Here is a 23,510-nt window from a genome sequence, read left to right on the forward strand (position 1 = left end):
ATAATCGAAAAAGTGTTCTGCGCCTAGTACGAGATCAATGGAGTGGGATTCCAGAAACCTTGGGTCTGCTAACTCTATTCCAGCTGGTAGGTTCCAACAAGAAGTGTTAACAGCAGCCGTAGTGGATTGGGACGAAAGTTTGGGCATAACGTAAACCTCCATGGGTTGGGAAAATTGGGAGTTGCGTGACCGGACAGTCACGTTGACCTTGGCTTGGACCTTGGAAGCTATGCCTTGGATGCCTACCACCTGAATTGTGCTCCGAGCCTCCCCGAGCATCAGATGTTTCATCATGTGCCTGCTCATCAGATTGCATTCCGCTGCACTGTCTAGAAGAGCCCTTGCCTGCACTCGATGACCCTGGTCGTCCTCCAATACAACCATCGCTGTGAGCAATAATACTCCCGCAGTCGATCCAGTTGCTGTGTTGCAGGTCACGGTGCTTGTGGTTGCCGAGTTAACCACTTTGGTGTTGGTGTCGTCAACAGCTGTTTCCATGGGTGTGTGGGTTGGTTCAGTGGTGGTGGTGTTGGTCATTGGTCTTGGGTCGCTTGACTTCCCCTTGAAGCAAACGAGTGTGTGGTGTTTCCCTCTACAGTTCCTACATGTGTACCTCGATCTGAAGTCCCGAGGTGTGTGGGTTGGTTCAGTGGTGGTGGTGTTGGTCATTGGTCTTGGGTCGCTTGACTTCCCCTTGAAGCAAACGAGTGTGTGGTGTTTTTTCCCTCTACAGTTCCTACATGTGTACCTCGATCTGCAGTCCCGAGCTAGGTGATCGCTGCGAAACAGTTTCGGCACAGTGTGTTAGTCCGCAGTAGGCCGTGTCGTTCCTGCATAGACATCTTGAGAAAACGTGGGCATGTGTAGAGCAGATGGTTATCCGAACACGCAACACACTTAGGGCCAAACTGGGTAGTGGTGTTACAGCTTCTCACCGTGGAGATCTTCTTGAACGGTTTAGCTGCAACAGTCTCGTTTCTCTGCTCGGCCTGCCGGGTGGGAAGTGACTTTAGAACGCAAACTCGCCGGTGTAGGAAGTCGATTAAGTCCTTCGCGCTGTCGGTGTCCTTGGGTGCAGAATGTTCCTCCCAACTCCTTCTGGTGGAACTATCCAAGCGCGAGCTGAGCAGGTGCACGAGCAGCAAATCCTTGTACTGCGAGGGTTGGGTTACCTGGTCCAGCGACTTCACGATCCTCTCGAAGGCATTCACCAAATCGGTCAACTCGGATGCGGACTCCTTCCGCAGGACAGGGAGATCAAAGAGGGCCTGAACCTGTTGTCTGTGGAGAGATTTGGTGTTGGAGTATTCTTTGCACAGGAGTTCCCATGCCAACGAGTAATTGGCCTTCGTGAATCCGACACTTTCAACAATAGTGAGCGGCCTGCACAACAGCTGACTACGAAGGTAGTGGAATTTTTCAATGTCGGGTAAGTCAGGTTGAAAGTGGATAAGAGAAGTGTACAAGTCGCGAAACGTGTGCCATTCATCGATATTACCCGTGAACTTGGGGAGTGCGATTTGGGGTAGCTTAACATGGGGGGTGGAACCGGGTAGAGTGTTTTGGTGTGAGAGTGAGGTGGTATTGAGCACAGAATCTTCAGTATTCTCCCGAATCGTGTCCATAAGAAACGACTTGATTCAAAGTATTTGTTCTCAAACGTTACCCGATCTTGGACAACAGCAAGTGCTTCAGGGGTGTACTCTTCGTGGGACTCCACTTCTTCTCGGCATTCGTTAATCCGGTTCCACAGACGGTCGAGTCTCTCCAGTCGCACTTTGACCTCGGTTAGATTCACTGCTTCGGTCCAATCCTTCATGAACTGGTAGATGTTGTCGAACGTCGTTTGGTGCCCTTTCATCCGCGTCTGCAGGACTTTCAGCGACGTTTTCGCTTTCGGCGGCATTGTTCCTCGAAAAATGAGACCAAAGTAGCACAACTTGGGGAAGTGAATTTATTGGAGCGCTAATTACCTGCTGGCTCTAGGATTTGAGCCTTGTAAAATCTTTAAAGATGATCCTCGTTCGCAGCAGCAGCTTCGCAACGCATCAGCTGGACCACAGGTGATTCAGCACCGACCATGTGCTTTGGCCTGAGACAATAGGGCGTCTCGAGCACAATGGGATGGGCAAGAGTGGATGTGGCTCGGCGTTTCAGCAGTTCGATTCGAGCAAATGAACGATTTCTCGCTCCGTGCGCTCGCCGCCGACGGAGTGGGTGGGATGGTGATCGCGATCAATTAGCGGCCGTGCTAACCGATCCTCAGCCGGTGTGGTGATGAATGGGTTGGGTGTGTCGAGGGTACCTGGGACACAGAGACCACGAGCAGTACTGGATTTTTGGGTGTATGGTTTTGAAACCGTACTCACCTAGATTTCCATAGGAAATGTGCCTTGTAGGATGTCTACGCTGAATTTCCTCGAACAGGTGAGCCGTACCGACGCCGTCCAAAATGGCGTACTCCTTGCCGTTTCGTGAATAGGTTGGAATTTCACGATGGCGACTTTTGGCTCCTTCCGTCCTTCGACCAGACCAATCCGGTTCGAAGGACCAATGTTCGATAGCTCGTTGTGGTCGCTCCGGATTGGCTGGTCGTTTGGGGAATCGCAGGTCCTTCTGCGGTTCGGGTTGAAGGTTTGCCGTGGGGTTGGCACTAGTGATCGTCGGACCCGTTTGGTGTAGCACAAAAACTCGCGTCGTTTAATTGAAACCACACAACTAGTAAAACTAGTACTTTTATTTCAAAGACGTATCACTAATTTAAGTTTTATTAATTCTAGTCAAATAATTTTCCTTTTCGCACTGCTCGTAAGATGGGTCAATTTGGAATGGGGGGAATATAACATTCCTCGGCTTGAAGCCACTTCTTGCCGCGCTAGTCGCTTTTGTTTTAGAACTACAAGAACTTTTCGTTTAGATTTACAATTCGCACAAGTCGTTGGTAGCCATGCCCGTCAGCACAAGCTACTGGGAAGATGTGATCGGGTTGGTCTCCAACACCACCAATATGGGTATTTTCGATAGAACAATATCGGAAATGATACATAACTTCAAGGGATCATCCTAATACCTCATTCTGTAAAAATAATTGACATAGTTAAGTCTTACGGGGCATCGGAGCCGGTTCCATTTGGCCACCAATTGACATCAGCTCAGTGCACCGTTTCCGGTTGGAACCAGTTCCGGTGCCCCGAAGGCTGCGGCAATCGACAGCTAGGCTTTACTGCTGTCGGCCACTATTGCTAGTACCAACCACTAGTGTCTCCCTTTTATCTACAAGGACTTCGCCACCCTGGGCTCCTTAGTGTATGAGAGTATTGCACGGAGCGAAGGCGCCGAATACCCATTTTGACATTTAAAATTTTAGGACGCCCACCGCGGGATTCGAACCGGCAACCTCTGGATTGTGAGTTCAATGCGCGGTCCGATTTATCCACACAGTCGGGTGAAATTTAATCTTAAACTTATAACAATTCAACAACGAAGATACAGAACATGACATTTTTTCATACAAATTGAATCTGAGCTCACCTGAATAGTGCCAATTGTTACGATCACTTATCGTTTCTTGATGTGTGCAACTCATTTTACAGTTAGTTTAGAGTGATTAATGCCGTGAAAATGAATTATAATAACTTGTTACGATAACTGCAGGAAGCTTCTGAACTTCACAGCGAACGTAAGGAAAGTAGACGAACTCTATTTTCACCGATATTCTTTGTCGCCTGTTCACCAGCACCAGTACATAGCATGATAGCATGATAGCCATGTCTTGACTCAGCGGTGTTGAGTCTTACACATATAATTCACATCGAAGAAAAAAATAAAATAAAAACAATTTTGCGAGCTATCTCTATAACAATCAATGCATGATAAGACAAAATCGAGGAGTCAATATAAAATTTGATAGTTTAAAAAAGATTTTACTGATTGATTTTTGAAATGATTTTAAACATCTTTTTCTTTGATATTGCACCATATGACAAATAAAGCAGCAACTTCCATATATTGCAACAGTGTCGCACACAACACACATACAAGCCAGTTAATACTGTTTGTTTTCCTGTCGCAGTATATTTTTTAGCTCGTGTTCTGACTTAAAAGTGACATCAAGCGACTACATTTGCATATATATTTTCTATACATGCATAATTTTTTGGATGTACATTTTAATTAATTCTACGCGCGTGCCCAATTCCACGCAAGTGTCGGGGCCAGTGTACAGTCAACTGATGTATGTATGTATCTCCCACATTGGCGTGTCTATCTTCACAGCAATTCCATTTGAAAAGAGCCTAAACCAAAAAAAATTCTCCGATCGGACTCAAAATTATTCTGGGGGTTCCTTGGCCAAAATAATTAAACTCGCATTTTTTCAAATTTTTCAAAAAATCATAACTCTACGCCATTTCAACCGATTTCAGTTGTCTTGGACGCAAATGAAATGTGATAAGTTGGTCTTTCTAAGAAAAAATGTCTAAAGACCGAAAAATGTAGCCCAGGTCGAATGAAATTTTAAAATGCCGTTTTACGGTATCTGGACAAAAGAACCTATTTCTAAAAATATTTTTATCGGATTAGTTGCTTGGACAATTTTACAAAACATACTCAAAAATAGGAGGTGTTCATTTACAAGATTCCGAGATATGATTTTTTGAAAATAAAAACTGAGATTTTCGACGCGCCGCTCAAAATCGAAATAATGACGAAAACGGGAAAAAACAACTTTTTTCACTGCGATAACTTTAAAATTTCAGCGATGCCCTATTTATGTTTGGGTATCAAAAGCTGCGTCTTTCAATTACAAAAATTTGGTACCCAAATGTATAGGTCATCGCTGAAATTTTAAAGTTATCGCAGCTTTAGTGAAAAAAGTAATTTTTTTTTGCCGATTTTGTCATTTTACCGTTTTTGCGCACGGCACGTCAACAAACCCAGATTTTATTTTCAAAAAATTAAATCTCGGAATCCTGAACTCCTCAAATTGTTCAGTATGTTACATAAAATTGTCCAAGGAATCCGAAAAACATATTTCTAAACATAAGCTCTTTGGTCGAGACGCCGTCAAAACGGTTTCATACGACCTTTTTCTATGTTAGGCTAGATTTTTGAAACTTCTTTCTATTTTTATTTGAAAGACCAATTCAACACATTTCAATTGCGTGTAAGACAGCAAAAATCAGTTGAAATGACGGGGAGTAACGATCTAAAAAAAATTGTTTTTGCGAAAATCGACGAAAATGGCAATTTTTTGGACCACCCTAACACGGCTTAGGTCACCCTAATGGCCAAACAAAAAAAAAAACGAGTCGAATTATTTCGGCCAAGGAACCCTCAGAAATATCCAATCCGAGCATTTTTGTTTTTCTAATCTAATCTAATCTAATCTAACACAAACGCAGCCAGTCCGATGAAAGCATGCTGGAAAGTCTTGTGATTAGATTACGCCCCAAGCACTTTTCTTGTCATTATTAATAATTGTAGTACATCCGAGAAAACCCGAAAATGTATTACAAAAATTAAAGCGGCCAGCCCTACTGCGTTGTGTTTACCGCAGAGAGGATTCTGAGAACGGATCACATTTCACAGAATCTACAGGGAGGAAGGATGCGTGGACATACCGTACCAAACGCTCCAATGTCATGTTTCATGTGTGTTATATAGTAGTTAGTTATGTTCAGATAAATGAAATATATAAATAATATATCAATTGCAGTTTTACAAATTACCTTGATTTTTCCTGAAAAAAAATGATAATTAAAAGAAAAAGTAGAAGAGAAACGAAGGAAGAGTCATTAAATACTTGATCGTAAGCGTTAAATTAAAAGACCAGTTAAATACTTTTTGAAATTAGCTAAACCTTATCTTAAAATAAATCGTATCAAGTAAAAATTAACATGTTCTAAACTTTGATTGATTTTGAAAGAAATATTTACGAAGCAATCGCAATGCAAAGAAAAAAATGTCGAGGAAATAGGGAAGCAAATATAAATTATTGCAACAAACAATAAAACATTAATCCGGCAGCACTGTCGACTCCCGCGTCACCCCCAACAGCATTAACCGTCAGCAGTCTCCCCGTTGGCTTCTCTCTCCAGGCAATCATCCCCGCTCGCAATGATTCCAATGATGATACAGCCACTCTCGCTCTTGGAAGCGGGAGCGTGTCTGCCAACACCACACGCGATCACGAACACTATCAGGCCAGCAAGAGCGCATGAACACAACCACAGTTTTTCTCTCGGTTTTCTCATCTCTTTCGTTTCCAAATCGAAGCAAACGACGCCGCTAAAATTGGCAAATCTGGTACAAAATCGTCGCAAAAACCGCATTTTCACGGTTCCCCGACCGATAACCGACCAAAACACGATCACCGTGACAATACTCGGAACATGGTCAATCGAAAGAACACGGACAATCCACAAAAACGAGAAAAAACGAGAAAAATTTAACAAAAAACACGGACGCCAAGCAGAACGAACTGCTCCCGATGACGGCCACGAACGAACCTCCAATCCGAGCATTTTTGTTTTTGACAAAGAACTTTGTCCTAAGGGCTCTATTCTGGTGAGGTGTCAATCCAGAAAAACGAAAAATGTCGCGCGTTACGAAAATGTTTCATACTTGGTACTGGGGAAGGGGTCTGCAACGCAACAAGGCACTGTTGCGTGGAATTTTCCATACAGATGCAACAAAAAGCGTATGAAGAGGTTTGGGATAACCGGCACAAAGAGGCGGGGCATCCGTCACCATTTCGAGCCAATATAAACCCCGCTCGATCAGCACAGGGAAATCATTCTATCGTTTGACGCCGAAGAGTAAACAACAACCTGGACCTGGAAGCAGATGGCCTGGAGGCCCAGAAGCAGTTGGCCGAAATGCAGCCTGGAGCAAGGAGCAGCCCAAGCGGAGGCAGGCCAGCCGGAATATTCTGGCTACAAGACCCGGAGTGGCCAGAACCCTCAGGGGTGTTCCGACGGAAGGCCATACGAGACAAAATGGGTATCAAACTTCTTGGATTTTGATACTAGTGATGAAAATGGCCATTTTGACAGTATTGGCCACAACCTGGAGTGGCCGGGGCCCTCAGGGAGGTTGTCACGGGTGGACATTCAACGAACTAAATGATTTTGGGCAATATGGGTATCAAAATTCATGATTTTCAATACTGTTAATGCAAATGGCCATTTTGACAGTATTGGCCACAACCTGGAGTGGCCGGTGCCGCCAGGGAGGTTCTCCCGGGAGGACATTTACCGAACCATACAATTTTGGGCAATATGGGTATCAAACATCTTGGTTTTTGGTACTGGTAATTAAAATGGCAATTTTGACAGTATTGGCCACAACCTGGAGTGGCCGGTGCCCTCAGGGAGGTTCTCCCGAGAGGACATTTACCGAACCATACGATTTTTGGAAATATGGGTATCAAAATTCATGGGTTTTAATACTGGAAATGATAATGGCCATTTTGACAGTATTGGCCACAACCTGGAGTGGCCGGTGCCCTCAGGGAGGACATTTACCGAACCAAACGATTTTTGGCAATTGTTTTAGGCCAACTGCGATCGTTTGACGTTTGAAACTTGCAAGCGCACGCAGAAAAATATTTTGTAGAATCAGCCTGTACGAGGTTTGATTCAACAAAATATTTTGTTGAATATAATCAACAAAATATTTTTTCAATCAACCCTAGAATTTTGTTGTTTCAAACCAGGACATTTTGTTGTATCAAACCGGTATTTTTGTAGAATCTAACCTCGTTTTTATTGATTAAAATTTGACAGAAAGTCGTTCAAATCCGATTTTTGTTGAAACAACTTTGATTTTTTGTTGAAATAATTCAGACTTTTTTTCAATTCAAGGCTACTGATTGAGTCAAAAGAACATAACATTTAATTGAAATAATTGTTTCCATGATTTATTGAAATTTTTATTTTTGATTAAATAATTTATGAAACATCAGGAATAATTTCACATTGCTTTTCACATTTTGTTCTTAGACAGTTTCGTGTCTCATGAACCGCACCTGGTGTTGCCGCCGCGTCCCGATGAGGACATCAACGACGAGTTGGTTAAGCTGCCACCGCTTGTTGAATCTGTCATGTTCTCCAGTGGTCTGAAAGGGTAAAAAACATTAGAACGGCATCACTTGAGGAATCTCCAATGCCAAGGCGCCTACCAAGCTTGTTTCGGGGCCAAGGAACTGGGGAGTAGCACGGCCCTTCCGACGGAAGCTGCATTCGCATTTCAAGTGCCGGAGCTTGGGTGACTTTGAAGCTACGGCGTTGGAGGTTGATCCCACTTGTTGCTGGTACCGTTAAGGATACTTTGAAGGCAGTCGGACTGAGCAAGGTGGTCAGCTGAACAGTCACAATTTTTAAGCACAAACTTCTCGAACCAAATGAAATTTCGTCCACGGCTGGCGGACAGGACAAAAATCGGTCGAATCACGCGTACAGTCCACATAACCGAGGCAGGGACCGAAGAAAACGGACCCCGAAGAAGGAACAATAATATTTTCCTTTAGCCGCGGCTCCTCGAAGACGGATTATTTTGACAGAAAAAAAACACGTGTAAACAATTATTATTTGCAATTGAATCAAAAAACACGTTAGGTTTGATTCAATTGTTTTGTGTGTAGAATCAACGCATTGATTTTGTTGTTTTTCCAAAAGAGGTTTGACAAAATCGAGCGTGTTAATTCAACACTTAATTTGGAGTTGTTTCAATCGGATTTGAGAGTTATTTCAACAAAAAATCGATAAGTTATATCAAAAAAATATTTTGTTGATTCAAACAGGCCTCATTTTTCTGCGTGCGAAAATTGTTAATATTCGATCTATTTTTTATAAATGAAAATTTTGGGGGAAATATTTAAATTAATTTAAACGCCAAGCGTCAAAAGCTTTTAAAATGTACCAAAAGCAGTGCATGAATCATTTGAAACAATAACTTTTTCGTGAATTTTTCGTTGGCCCTGAAAAGCGCCATTTTGTTAAATTGCAGCAGAAGTTGATTCTTGTGGCCATCTTCTCGAGCGTCCATCCAAGTAGGCCTTGTTTTTCTCCTTCAACGTCATCTTGGCAGCAATCTCACGCACACGCTGGCGTGTTTCTTCTTCTCGGAGCTCGCTCTTGATTTCTTTCAGTCGTTGTTTTTTCTGCTGCTGCTGCTGCTGCTGCTGCTACGATGTTGTCGGTTCGAACGATGACGATGGAATGAAAATCGTTGGCAAAAATGCTGCCTTTACGACTCTACGGCAAAACAAAACAGCCAATCAGAGAGCGGAAAGATTTTTTGCGTGGGTCAAAGCATGCGCTGCTTGTTCAAGGCCAACTGCGATCGTTTGACGTTTGAAACTTGCAAGCGAAAATTGTTAATATTCGTTTAATTTTTGAAAAATGAAAATTTTGGTGGAAATATTTAAATTAATTTAAACGCCAAGCGTCAAAAGCTTATAAAATGCACCAAAAGCAGTGCATGAATCATTTGAAACAATAACTCTTGCGTGAATTTTTCGTTGGCCCTGAAAAGCGCCATTTTGTTAAATTGCAGCAGAAGTTGATTCTTGTGGCCATTTTCTCGAGCGTCCATCCCAGTAGGCCTTGTTTTTCACCTTCAACGTCATCTTGGCAGCAATCTCACGCACACGCTGGCGTGTTTCTTCTCCTCGGAGCTCGCTCTTGATTTCCTTCAGTCGTTGTTTTTTCCGCTGCTGCTGCTGCTACGATGTTGTCGGTTCGAACGATGACGATGGAATGAAAATCGTTGGCAAAAATGCTGCCTTTACGACTTTCCATCCCCACCAGTGCATCAAAAAGCGAATGACGTAGGAATGGGATAACCAGCGCAAAGGGCCGGGGCATCCGTCTCCATTCTAAACCAATATAACCCCGCTCGTTCATCCCTGGGAAATCATTCTATCGTTGGGCGCCGAGGAGTAAACAACAACCTGGACCTGGAAGCAAATGGCCGAAATGCAGCTAGCCTGGAGCTAGGAGAAGACCAAGCGGAGGCAGGCTAGCCAGAATAATTGAGAGCCACTGGAATATTCTGGCCACAAGACCCGGAGTGGCCAGATTCCTAATGGGTGTTCCGATGGAAGGCCATACGAGACTGGACAACATGGGTATCAAACTTCTTGGATTTTGATACCAGTGATGAAAATTGCTATTTTGACAATATTGGCCACAATCTGGAGTGGCCGGTGCCCTCAGGGAGGTTGTCCCGGGTGGACATTTAACGAACTAAACGATTTTGGGCAATATGGGTATCAAAATTCATGGTTATTTTATTGGGAATGAAAATGGCAATTTAGAAAAAGTTGGCCAAAAGCTGCAATGGCCGGAAAATGGAAAATTTTCCCAGGGAGACATCTACTGAACCAACCTAAGAACCAACGAGTTTTGGCAATATGGGTATCACAACTCATGGTTTTCAATACTGGCCATTTCGAAGAAGGTGGCAATAATCTGGAGAAGCCGCTACCTCACGATTGTTCCGATTGGGGGACAAACATCGAACCATAGAGATATCATGGTTTGTTTTATACGGAGCATAGAGAGAAATGGAGCGAAAATATAAATCCAATAATATTTGATTTTATCTGAAGCATAATTCAACAAAATGGCTTAATTTTAAAAGCTTTTCTGCTAAGTTCTTTGTCATACTGGTCATGTGTAACATAACCACCTGCACCTTTTTTTCCATGCTGTTTTCGTGGGGAATTGCTGTCGGGCTCACTTGGCTAACGCCATAATTTGACGATTCATGACAACATTTCAAATAGGTAACGATTTAATGTCTTTTTCAACTATAAAAGGCATCAATGTAACATGTTACCGTGTAATTAAACATGTAAACCATTCCAATAAGAGTTTTTTTTTCTTATGAAAGCTACTAAAAATTTGAGAATGTTGTCGCTTCTTCAATATAGACGTTTTGCGTTTTGGGATCAATCATAAACCAACAACCGTTATTTTAAAACAGGCTAGCCTGCAGTTTTTTGTGATTTATTTCTGCACCCTTAGGCTTATTATATCGACTGATAAATGAACAAACCCGTAGCTGAAAGTTGCTACATAATGTAATTAATATTAACTATATTGTATCCGGGTCATTAATTAATGTAATTAATATTAACTATATTGTATACGGGTCATTCCATCTGAAGCGGAACAGCACTTGAAAATTACCATCTCCGATTCTGCTCAAATTTGGCAGAGCTGTTGAGACTATCAAAACATGCAAAAAATCCCAAATTTCATTCAAATCGGACCACTCCCTCCATTTTTGTTCCCTCCCAAAAAAGAGCTGGCTGTAGTAGATGAAATAATTCTCATGGGTTCTAGAGCTTTTGCCATGTGCGGTAGCGAAATAGTGCCATTCAGCAAAATCTGCCTCACGGTTTGAAAGATTGATCATATTAAACCGATTTTTATATTGTGAACCAGTTTTATCTGAATAATTGATGATTTTTTTTCAATTCTGGTACATTTAATTTCAAAAACAAGACCATATACTTCTGATACATGTTGACAGCAGCTGTATCGTCTTCCACGATTTCGAAATGATTGACAAACAAAAAAAAAGATTATTGTTCGGACGGTGATGGGGGACACTGCGGGTGCTGGGATTCGGGCAGCTCACGGGCCAGTACGGGGTAGTTTTTCCACCGCTGGGGATCGTTTTCGGGGGGAAACACGCCGGGCACACTGGGCAATTCGCACAACACACACCGGCCACCCTTGGGGCGCACGTGACCGAACTGTGCTGGGCGAGCAGTGACGTTAGCGGGCGGGATCGGGGTAGCTCACAAGCCAGGTGATAGACGGCACTATCGGGGGATCACTTTCTGGGGGGGAACGTCCAATCGGACGACTAAAAATGAGGCGCACTTTTGGGGGCAAAACTCGACCGTATTGATAGAGCGCAAAACTTTTATTGGGGCAAAAAATCCACTTTTTCCTTACTCCTTTTCCTTCCTTCTTTCTTCATCCGTCGGTGACTGTTCTCGCTGTCAACATTTCTTCCTGTCATCCGTCCTCAACCTAACTAGATAGCGCTGTGCGCTATTTGCACGAGGTGGTCACTCCATATATGCATATTTTTTTGCATGCATATTTACGTGTATACACGATTCCTCTATGAATTTTATTTCAGTGTTTTGTCTTCCTCACCTCACTGAGGCAAGGCTATAAAATCACTCGAAAACTGAACTTCTTAAATACACCTCTTAGATATACCTTCACGTATACCTATCGACTCAGAATCAAATTCTGAACAAATGTCTGTGGGGATTTGTGTAGACATGATTTTTTTCCACACGATTATTTCTGAACAAGCTGAACCGATTTTGGATCCGCCTTATTCTGTTCGTTTTGGGGTCCCCTAAGACCCTATTGAATTTTATTCTGTTTAGTGAAGTACTTTTAAAGTTAAGCCAAGAAAAAGTTTTTTTGTTGCAAAAAAGGGTGATTTTTGAGTCGCGCAGCATGCTAATCGCCCGGTTGCCACTTTGCTTAAACAGTGTCTGCGTCTCTTCTGGAAAAAGTCTGTATTAATTATGTTGCTGAATACATCATTTTGTCTCGACAAAGGTTTACACAAACTTTTTACTGAAATATACAACTCATAAGACATTGTTTGCTACGATTAGGGGGACAGCATGCAATTCCATCGTGCACCTAATGTTGACTTATCAGAACTTTTAAATTCAATTACAGCCCCCCCTTTCTCCTTTATTTTGGAGAGTTGAAAATTGCTGTTCTGGTAAAAACAAAAATTATAAAAAATTAAATGAAAACAAAAAAATAAAAAAATAAATTTAATTTAAAAAAAATAAAAAAAACTTTTGAATTCATTTGTAAATACAACCTAAAATACAAGATGAATGTGAGGAAGGCACCAACCACCATGAGGTGGATTAATTAACGTTTTTACAGCTGTCATCGCAAACGCGCGCACTACTGATTGTTTACAAACAACAAAAAAATCCCTTGAATTTTGCTGTTCTCCGTACTCCGTGCTGTTCTTGTACCTCATCCTGGAGACACTTCCGGCCGTGTATGAAGCGCGCGTCAAGGCGATGGAAGTGGAAGAACGGCCCACCGAGCAGTACTCGGACATTGGCGGGTTGGACAAGCAAATTCAGGAACTGATTGAGGCCGTCATGCTGCCGATGACGCACAAGGACATGTCCAAGAACCTGGGAAATCATCCGCCGAAGGGAGTGCAGCACGCTTTCGGCTGGCACCTGTGTGGCGCAAACAAAGTCGACCTTCCTGAAGCTGGCCGGCCCGCAGCTGGTACAGCATGTCCATCGGAGACAGTGCCAAGCTCGTCCGAAGCGCGTTTGCACTAGGCAAGGAAAAGTCGCCGGCGATTACTTCATACACGCGTCTTCGCTGCAGACGCATCTAGCTGTTGCATATGCAAGTTTGAAACTTATTTGGCCTAATTTGATCACCTCACCCCTTATATTGAAGTTCGATGAGAGAAGAACATCGAAGTTCCTTGGATTTTCTTTTTATTTGTGGTTTCAGCTTTATTTTTTTTTGTATTGTTAAATATGATAAAAAAAACAATAATCATGAGCGTTGCGTTGCGTACGATTGCAATTTATTTGCCGAATTTGTCATTTGTCTGACCATGTGCAGAAGCACCTTAAAGTTGCATGCGGGACCCTTCTGCTGGAGGATTTTGTAAATATCCACATTATTGGCGCGTTCGCCGTACAGCAGCCAAAATGGTTGCTCCTTACCGTCAAACTGAACCATCCCTTTCCCCTCCGGACACTCCATCAGCTTGTCCAGCTCGATCATGTGGTTATGCTTGTCGATTGATCCCCCGAATGTGGCCAACATTCCCTTCGCGTAAATCTTCAGCTTCACGCGAAAAATCTCGCAGCTTGCACTGAACACAATGCCACAGCGAACTCCCGTCTAACAAGACCAACCGAAGATCGAACGGATATTCCTCAAACACAACCTCAACCGCCTCAACCGTTTCATCCAGCACGTCAAAGTTACGATCCTCATGGTCACTTCCAATCCACAGCAGGGTCTGTCTTTAACCCGCCACCGCAATCCCTGCAAATCTTCGTCAATGTGTCCCAGCTGTTGATCTCAACCCCTAAACAATCCCGCACCGTTTGCACCTCATCCGCCACGCTCCCGCCGCTGCCCGGAATCAACTTGACCAAAACCGCCCAGCCATCCGCCTTCAAGCAGAATCGGCACACGTCATCGTCTTCCTTGTCCTCCAGCCCGTTCTCTAAGTAACTGTTGCAGTGCAGGGCTCGCGTCCGGAATGCATGCTGCGCGTCGACGCTTTCGGCACAGCCGGCGCAAATTTGCCCCGTCGGATCGACCTCCGGTGAAATCTGGGAAGGCGGAGCGATTAGAAATTAAGCAATATCGAAGATCGGAGGATTACTCACCCCAAGTCCGAGGCAGTCGATGATCTTGTCGGCGGTTTCCGGGACAGAGCGCAGATCCGCACTGGGCTTCTTGCACAGATTGCAGGGAAGGTTGTTGCGAAGATCGGTTCCGCAGGTGAAAAAAATATATCAAGCTCGAAAAATAAATGTATTGGAGCGGTGACAGTTTGAAAACGAAGGAAACAAACAAGTGACAGTTCTTAACTGTCATTATCCATTCTGAACAAAATTTGGTGCCGAATATCGTGCAGATGAATAATATTTACGATAATTACGGAATATTTACGGAAGTAAATCCAATGCGCTACGGATCAACCATGTGCCCAACCCCGTGGCTATTTGTGTTTGCGCATAAAGGGATAGTTCGATTTTGAGTCCTACCCAGTCACGACGTTCTAGCAGGATTCTATCAGGGTTCTCACAGAGCTGGATATTCTTACAGCATTCTAGCAAAAATGTTCCACCGTTCTAGCAGGATTTTGGCAGAACCAGCTCTGTTAGAATATTTCGTGACTGGGTAACAGACGGTGTCGAAATCAACACAACTGAATTTGATCTTAATCAGGTAATATATCAGATTAATCTTTGTGATTTTCTTACATTTTTTAGTTTTAGTTCCAGAAATCCTCCTCCTTAATCATGCTTCACGAGAGTTTTATTCGTGTTAATTCATATTTTTTAACACGATCGTACGCTATTTTTTTAAGTGTTACTTACAAGATCAATTGTAGAGCGTCCCTATTTCCCGGGTTTTGAATTTCCCGGGAAACGGGAAAAATATTTTTTGAATCCCGGGATTTCCCAGAATCCCGGGACATTTTTAAAACATGCGTATAATCTATTTTTTCCTAATATTTGTTATGTTTACTAGCATAAAATCATAGAATTGGGTCCTAAAATGAAGCTTAGATTGCTGATATTATTGTTTACAGCGATAAAGCTTATTTTTCTGAGTACAATGACCCTTTGTACGACCACAAAGAGTTTAAAATGGATTTTTAAATCAATTTTGAAAAATTCACCTCGCGGTCCTTCTTGACAGAAAAGCTCCTACTTGACAGCTCGTTCCAAGGGGACCATAGTTGATCCATCGGAAAAATGTTGTCTTGTCAAAAAAAAAATTGCATTAAAATAAAAAAAAAGTGATCAGAAATGGTTTTTTATCGTGTTTTTTACCGTTCTACATAAAAATTAACATATCACTGAAAGAAAGGCTCACAGCAACATCACATGTTTTACACGTGAATCTGCCCCATACTACTTTCCATATGAATGTCATGTGTAAATCACTTGAGTATTTTCAATCGCGCGACACGGTAAGTTCAACAGCAAAACACGTTAATTTCACGTGACGACGCACATGAATTTGCAATGCTTTTCTCATTAATGTTAAATGAATTTGTAATGTAAAACAATTGGTTTTCCACTGGTATTTAGGTGTTTCAAAAATGAATTTTATTTTTTATTTTTTAATAAATTTATTTCACGCTTTTAATCACAATTATGTTTTATTTTACGAAATCAAAAACTCTCTTTGGATACATGTAAATTACATAAAATCAAACACTTCACTAAACTGATTAAAATTTCACTGATACGCTGCTTTTAAGAATGCGGACCAGGTCTCGGACCAGGTTCCAAAATGACAAGTGCCCAAGACCATCTAACACTTCTTGATCCAGCAGCTGGCGGATTCGTAGCCCGCCCTTGATGTCCAGGGTGAATCTCTAGATACCACTACACCGCTTGTTTTCTTTCGTCCGGACTCCGGAGCAGATTCCGAGGAAGACCTCTGGCCGGAACCTGATCCTCTGAAAAATATTGTTAGTAAGTTTAAATCAATTGTTTGATTTTCTCTTTTTACTTACCACCAGCGCACAAATATTGAAATAAAACGATGGAAATTTGCTGACAAAAGAATATTTCCTTTCGAACAGCAAGTTTCGCACCACCACCGTCCGTAGCCATCTTACAAATGAAGATTTTTTCGCCACACGCTTTTATAATCAAATCATTTCAATCTAACGTGTTTTTCACCTCGAAATCAAAGGAAATGTCAAATGGGGCAAATCCAAGTGGATTTCATTTGAATATGAAGTGAACAGCATGCAAGAAATGAGTGAAAGGTTTTTCGATAGCAATCAGCTGATTTTTATTGATTTTCACATCCATTTCAAATGTTAAACATGTGTAGGTCAATGGAAAAACACGTCAATTTATTGTGTTGATTTTTGGAGAATCTCACGTGAAAAAACACTTGAGATTGCAATGTTGGTTTCTTTCAGTGTAGGGCTTTAGTACCCAATTAGCTCAATACTGTTAATTGGTGGAAATCTAAACTTCAACAATAAGCAGTTTATTAAAAGCTTGAAATACATTATTTTTTTTGTGTTATTTTGTTTTGCTTACGATTTTAAATGAATAAAAAGTGTTAATCCAAAGTGATTCAAATTGAATAAATTTCTTATTGATATAATTAATTTTTTTGTTTATTTATATGAAATGACCAATGAACCAACCAACCAATGTAAATTTTTAGATTAATTTAATATTTCATATGTTGAACAAAACATATTTTACAAATCATCTTTAAGTCACTACTACCAACTGGGGGAAATCAGGGCTACAGTCTGGAGATTTTAGAGCAATATATTTTGAAATCAGTGAACTGATTGTTTTGTTTTGTTCCTGTTCTAACCGAAATCAATTAAAAAATTAAAACATGAAAAAAAATAATTAAATATTATATTTTTTTCAAGTTCGAAAATATGGTGGTTTAGGAAATAAATCTAATTTTCGCGGCGAATTATCTGACACTACGTTTCGCAAACTTATCAAGTCTAATTCTTAGTGTAACAAGTTGTGTTGAACGCGAGGGGGACGTCACTCCACGATAATTCACTAAAACGCACAAAAACAAGCTCGAAAATCATTAACGCTACTCATCGTGCCTAGTTTTCCCCTAACGCCACCAAAAAACAAGTTATCGCAAGTTAACGCGCGTTAAAGCGAGTTAAAGCGGTCAGCGTCTGCTCGACTTTTGAACCAAACCAAATCGATCGCAACCTTGCCGTCGAGCAGTTTTTGATCGGGTTTGGCAACTCGGTTTTTGTTTTGGTTCTTTTCCTGCAGTTTTCGAAAAAATAAACAAAGTAATCTGAGAGTTTTTTTTGCTAACGTTCGGAAAAGTTTATTCCTACATAAACGAATGTCGGTTTCAGCCCATTTAGTGGGAAATGGAGTCGTCCGGTGTGGTGGCACCGACGGGGAACGAGTTGTGCTACAATCCTCGGAGGGGAGCTTGCAGGCCACGTACGACGCGGACGGGAAGATTGTGTTTGTCTCTTCGAAAGCCGACCGGGCGGGAAAAATGTGGAAAAACGACAAGCCAGAAGACGCCATGGACAAATACGAGGATGAGGAACCTGTGTCGAGGCCGAACGGAACCGAGCGGGCTGAGGTCGAAGAGATAATGGGCAAGAAGCAGCGAGGAGAAGTACGTGCTGCACATCAAGACATCCGGTGGTTCCCCAAATCGGACCATCGGAAGTTTACAACAAACGGACTTGCTTGTGAACCTACTCGGGCCACCGGCAGGCCGTGTGGAACGTGAGTTTTAGCAAGTGCGGCGATAAGCTCGTATCGGCCGGGTACGATTGCTACCTCAAGCTGTTGGACACTGAAACGGACAACATCGTATCACGCTTCGTTAAAGATTTCTCCCTGTGTGCGGTGGAAGCGTTGGACTAGACTATTTGGGTGAGTAGATTTAACTGGAAATAATTGGATAAGAAACCTCAAATTTCCTTATATCTTACAGTGGGACTCAACCTTACCCGCAGAATCTGCATCGTCCAGAAGTACGGCCGTCGTCCGGGCGCGGTCAACACGACAACCTTCGTCGGCGAAAACCGGAGCATCGTGACGACCTCCGACGACAAAGGCTTGCACGTCTGGGAGTGGGACATTTCGGTAGACATAAAGTACATCGCCGATCCAATGATGCTCACGATACCCGCAGTCACACCTCCCCAAACGGCAAGTGGTTTGCCTGCAAAAGCTACATGTTCTCCGGTTATGCCTGTTCCCCCGACATGAGCAACCTCGTGTCCAGCGATGGCGACGGCAAAGTCTACATCTGTTTAACTGCTTCTGCGAGCAGCTGACGTAAGTTGGTCCGGATCTACCTGGAGGTTTTAGTGGTTTAATTCTGGTTCTTTTGCAGACTGGCAGCATATGTTGTACGCAGATTCTCTAGTTCCTACTCCAGCTGGCAGAGGCAGGCCACTTTCACAGCAATCTGACGCTGGACGTGGTGTACAAGATTGTGTTGGAGGTGCACAAGGTAAGACGGAAATAGCTTGAAATCGACGAGACTTATAAATAAAATCCTATTTACAGAAACCCATCGCCTCGTCGGTGTTCCGGTCAACCTGGCTCAGGGGGCTCAGGGAGCTGAGATACCAGTTCTGGGTTTCGGTCGACAGCGTTTGAAGATCTGAACGACGGCAGTTTCACGCTGGAGGAACATCTTTAGACAAGGGGAGCAACAAAGATTACCTGCAGATATTACGAAGGATTAGTTGACGGCGAAGCAGTCGAAGAACATCGCCATTCGGGTTTTTTTATTAAAAAATATTTATTTTGTTTGCTTTTTGTTTTATTTATTTTTAAATTTAGTCGTTACTCGCATTCCGGAATTGAGCGGAAAATTGATGTAGTAGTTGAAAGATTTATAAATAGCAGTTTTTTAACCGCCACTACGCTTAAGTTCGTTCGCAACTTCCGGCAAAACGCGTTCCACGTTGTTGTGCTTCTTCGTAAGTTCCGGTAGTTGGACCAGTTTTATTTCGCAGCCCAGTGGCTTGAACGTGACTGGATTTTCCGGAAACTGGGGAACTGGTTGATTGGCTATTTCCTGGTTAAACATTTTGGGTTTTATGACCGCTTTGGGACTGTATCAACTCAGATTGATGAGAACTTCGTCTGGATTGTTCATATTGCGCCATTCCTGAGGATTCTATGGGCGGTTCCTCAAGAATCTTTCTATGTTTGTCACACTTTAACGGAACACTCTGCTTTCGCCGTCGATTTTTCGTCGCCTTTGAGACCCAGCTGGCGACTCTGTTTGTGCTGCCAACTTCTCCTTGTGCTCCTTCCTGTGCGTACTCCCACAGACCATTTTGAATTCAACTTCTAGTTCTAGTGTGTCCTCATCAACTTGATCAGTTTCCATCTGTTCCGGCTCGTCCTCTGCCTCCATGGGTTTCCCATTCCTGACCCGCAGCAACGGCTTGTCAAGCTGTTTGTCGATGTGAAATTGTCTTTTCCGGAAGAAAGTTCTCTTGATCTCCGGCTTTTATCCGACCGCCTGGCATTTGGCGTTTGCAAAAGCTGTTTCAGCAATAAATCCCGCAACGGATTGAAGCTTTTCAACGGAGTTGTTGGTGGTGGCAGGTTCCTTTTCGACGACGGATTGCTTTTTTTATGGCCAGCGACAAAACTCTTCTCTTGTTGTTTACTAAAACAAACTGCTCGACAGAATTGACAACGAGAACTGTCATTTGCTCTTGACAGTTCGAGCTGTCAAAAAAATCGAGCAGTTTGATGTGTGAACGCAAAAAAAGGTAAACCAAAAAGCAAGTTAACGCGGTTAACGCGCGTTAAAGCAAGATAAAGCGGAAAGGTAAAAGTGAACGCTGAAAAGGTTTGAAAAGGAATCTTTAACGCTCGGTCAACGCGGAAGTGACGTCCCCCTCGGTTGAACGCGAGGATAATCGTCACTGAAAAAATATTTTGTCGCTCTGGCACCAAATCGAAACGAGCGATTTCCACTCTCGCCGCACTTTTTCTCTCCGCCTTTTTCTGTCAAGCTTAATAGCATCAGTGCTTGCGGGATGCCGTTGGAGTTTTTGGATGATGATGTTGACCATTTCTGCAGGTAAAAATAGTGCATATTTATTTTGTTTTTCATTAAATAAACTAAAAAAGTTGGTTCATCCACCGACAGTGTTGTAAATGAGTGATAAAAAAGCTGTCAATTGATTATCTTTGGACCAAAAATATCCGAGAGTATAGCGGCTGTCACTATAGCTTGTGAGATCTCTTCTTGTGTCTCGTAATTCCCAGCGATATCATTCTCTCTCTATCACTCCTCCCCTTTTACTCGACTAAGCGCTCTCACCATTGAGTCTCTCATTCTCTCCGAAAACTGCAATGATTGAACGCGAGATGGCTATTAGAAGCCGACCACGCATGACGTCCCATAAAACTGCGCTTGCAGAAATTGGTTTTGTGCCGGCTTTTATGGTAAAATGCTGTGAGGGTTGGATAATTGTGCAAGCGGGAATGAAAGAGAAAAGGAAAATGTCAATCGCGAGTGTGTAAACACGAAAACGTGATCGGCTATGTTCGGCACTGAGAGTTTCAATAAGGAGAGAAACTGCTTAAGCAGTTGTATTTGAGGCATGAATATTCAGGCGGGATAATTGTAGTTGCTGAGAGCTGATATTTTGATATTTTTAACCAGGGCTGCGGAGTCGGGTCATATTTCAAGCGACACATATTTTGAAATGTTTCAAAAGTGTGTTAACTATTATTTTGAAAACATTGTTAAATAGGATTATTTATATACTCTCTAAGTGCTATGTTTTTTTCAAGGAAGAATCAACGGAAAAATAGTTTCTAGGTTACAAGTTTTATACGTTGTTGAAACAGAATTAAAGAACTATCTCCAGTTTTGAAGGCATTTTCAGAAGAACAGTTTTGTAATTAAATTGGGTTTTATTTACTTAACCTCAAATTAGCTTGTTTGTTTTATTTATATTTAAATTATGAAAAGCTTATATATTTTAATATTGAATTGCATTTTTTTAATGAATCATTAAAAGAAACCTGGCCTTAATGATCGATTAAACATATAAATTCAATGTGCACACTTTTAAGCTGACATTTCGTGCTTTCCATTTCATTAGAGCAACCTTACCAGCGTGAGTATTAGGCAGGTTTTAAGGTTTTGTAACGCGTGATAGTAACTTTGCTCCCACACCGGTCGTTGCCAAATGCGTTGCTAAACTAAAACGTAACGCCTCGGTTGGGAGCGAGTTACCATATTTGGCAACACGCTAGCAATGCAACTAAAACTTTGAACTGTCAAAGTTCAAAACAAACTAGATAGAGTTTGACTTGATTTTTTTCGGGTTTTGTCGGTGATTGCGGATTGAAGTGTTCCGGCGGAAAAATATTACTTGGTTCGACGGAATATGCAGTTTGAATTGTCCGTGCGTGACTTCGGTGGCCCCAGCTCCTGGAACCAACAGGATGAGGTGGAATAAGCAGCTATTTTGAACCGGCCGCAGCGGATTCAACTTCTCACCTGGCAGGGCACTTCCGTGTTTTCAAATCACGCAGCGAGTTGAACACAATAACGGCCACGCAGCGCAGAATGAAGGACCGCAGAGGTGGGTTACGTACGCCGACGAAAACATCTGGAGGTACGGCGGTCGAGACCGGTACTGGCCGCAACGTTAGAGTTTGCTCCGACCGGAGCAGATTTGTGACGAGTGCCATCTTGGACGTGAAACGCGAGTTTGCTTCCAGATCGTTCCAGATTTCTATGACCCAGAAATGTTTTTGGCTGCCAAAATTCGGAATCTTGACCGATTTTGGATGTCTTGGCCGCAAATGAAAGGTTAGAACGTCTACTTTGCGATTCCGACTGGCAGAACCGTTTTTGGGCACTGTGGCCACCGGGAACCTGCTACAACCGAAAAAAGTCCTTTTTGTGTCCCCGACTTTGAGGACCTGTATCTACGGGTCTCGTGGCGCAGGGGTAGCGGCTTCGGCTGCCGATCCCGATGATGCTATGAGACGCGGGTTCGATTCCCGCCTTATCCACTGAGCTTCTATCGGATGGTGAAGTAAAACGTCGGTCCCGGTTTCTCCTGTCTCGTCAGAGGCGCTGGAGCAGAAATCCCACGTTAGAGGAAGGCCATGCCCCGGGGGGCGTAGTGCCAATAGTTTCGTTTCATCTACGGAACGATAACACATAGCGGGTTGCTTCCAGTTGCATTTGACGGGTAATAACCTCAACTTTAAGCTCCCGTAGAGATGATTTGTCAAAAGTGGACACCGGTTCCGTTAACCCGGAACATCCGAAAAACATGATTTTTACAGCTTTTGTTATAAAATCAACACATTAGTAATTTTTTTCAACCGGATTTTTTGTGAATTATTACATACGTACACAACAAACTACCCCTGACTGTTTGGGATCGTTCCGGCCAACTGTGGCCAATCCGGAACCGGTTCCAGGGTACCACCAAAACGGTTCAATAATGGTATCGCTAGAAACCCATCATGTTGCATATCAAACTTCATGAAATTGAAAATTATGACCATCTAAGGTCATGCCGATATCCTCTGACCCAACCTGGTTACACCGGAAGCGGTTACCAGTGGCCAGTGGGGGACACTTCCGGAGTATGCAAAGAACCCTACCATGCGACGTATCAAACTTCATGCAATTGAAAATTATGACCATCTAATGTCATGCCGCTATCCTCTGACCCAACCTGTTCACGCCGGAACCGGTTACCGGTGGCCACGGGGGGACACTTCCGGAGTATGCAGGGAAGCATATCATGCGACATATCAAACTTCATGAAATTGAAAATTACGACCATCTGAGGTCATGCCGATATCCTATGACCAAACCTGGTCACGCCGGAATCGGTTACCGGTGGCCACTGGGGGGACACTTCCTGAGTATGCAGGGAAGCAAATCATGCGACATATCTGTTGTATCCGAGGGTGGCGGAGGCAAGGCGGGACGGATGGCAGCAAAGATTAACAAGCAACTAACTATTAATACATTTATTAAACTAGGTTTAAGTATAAAGAGTAAATTCCACGTTGTTGCTCTGCTTGTGGTTGTTGTGAGAATGACGTTTGTCAGCGTGGCAACTCGGTCGCGGAGCGCACCGTCAAGGTGGTGTCAAACTGGTGGTGACACTCCCGGCGCCAGAGTATGACAACTCTCCCCCTCGTCGATATGACTTCCGGTATC

General features: G+C 42.9%; 1 protein-coding gene across 3 annotated transcripts in view; it reads right to left on the reverse strand.

The window, feature by feature from the left end:
- The window catches only part of LOC6048537, a 145,785-nt gene that overhangs the window by 57,988 nt on the left and 64,287 nt on the right, over positions 1 to 23,510 (reverse strand). The window contains exon 1 of one of the 3 annotated variants that reach the window (XM_038253626.1): positions 3,532 to 3,807. The exons of the other annotated variants lie outside the window; for them this stretch is intronic. Within the exon in view, the coding sequence (XP_038109554.1) occupies positions 3,532 to 3,586 (55 nt within the window). The 5' untranslated portion in view covers positions 3,587 to 3,807. Of the gene's footprint in view, positions 1 to 3,531; positions 3,808 to 23,510 lie in introns of those variants that run through there. 3 annotated transcript variants of the gene reach the window in all.

Source organism: Culex quinquefasciatus, chromosome 1 (assembly GCF_015732765.1).
Source record: "Culex quinquefasciatus strain JHB chromosome 1, VPISU_Cqui_1.0_pri_paternal, whole genome shotgun sequence".
NCBI lineage: Eukaryota > Metazoa > Arthropoda > Insecta > Diptera > Culicidae > Culex > Culex quinquefasciatus.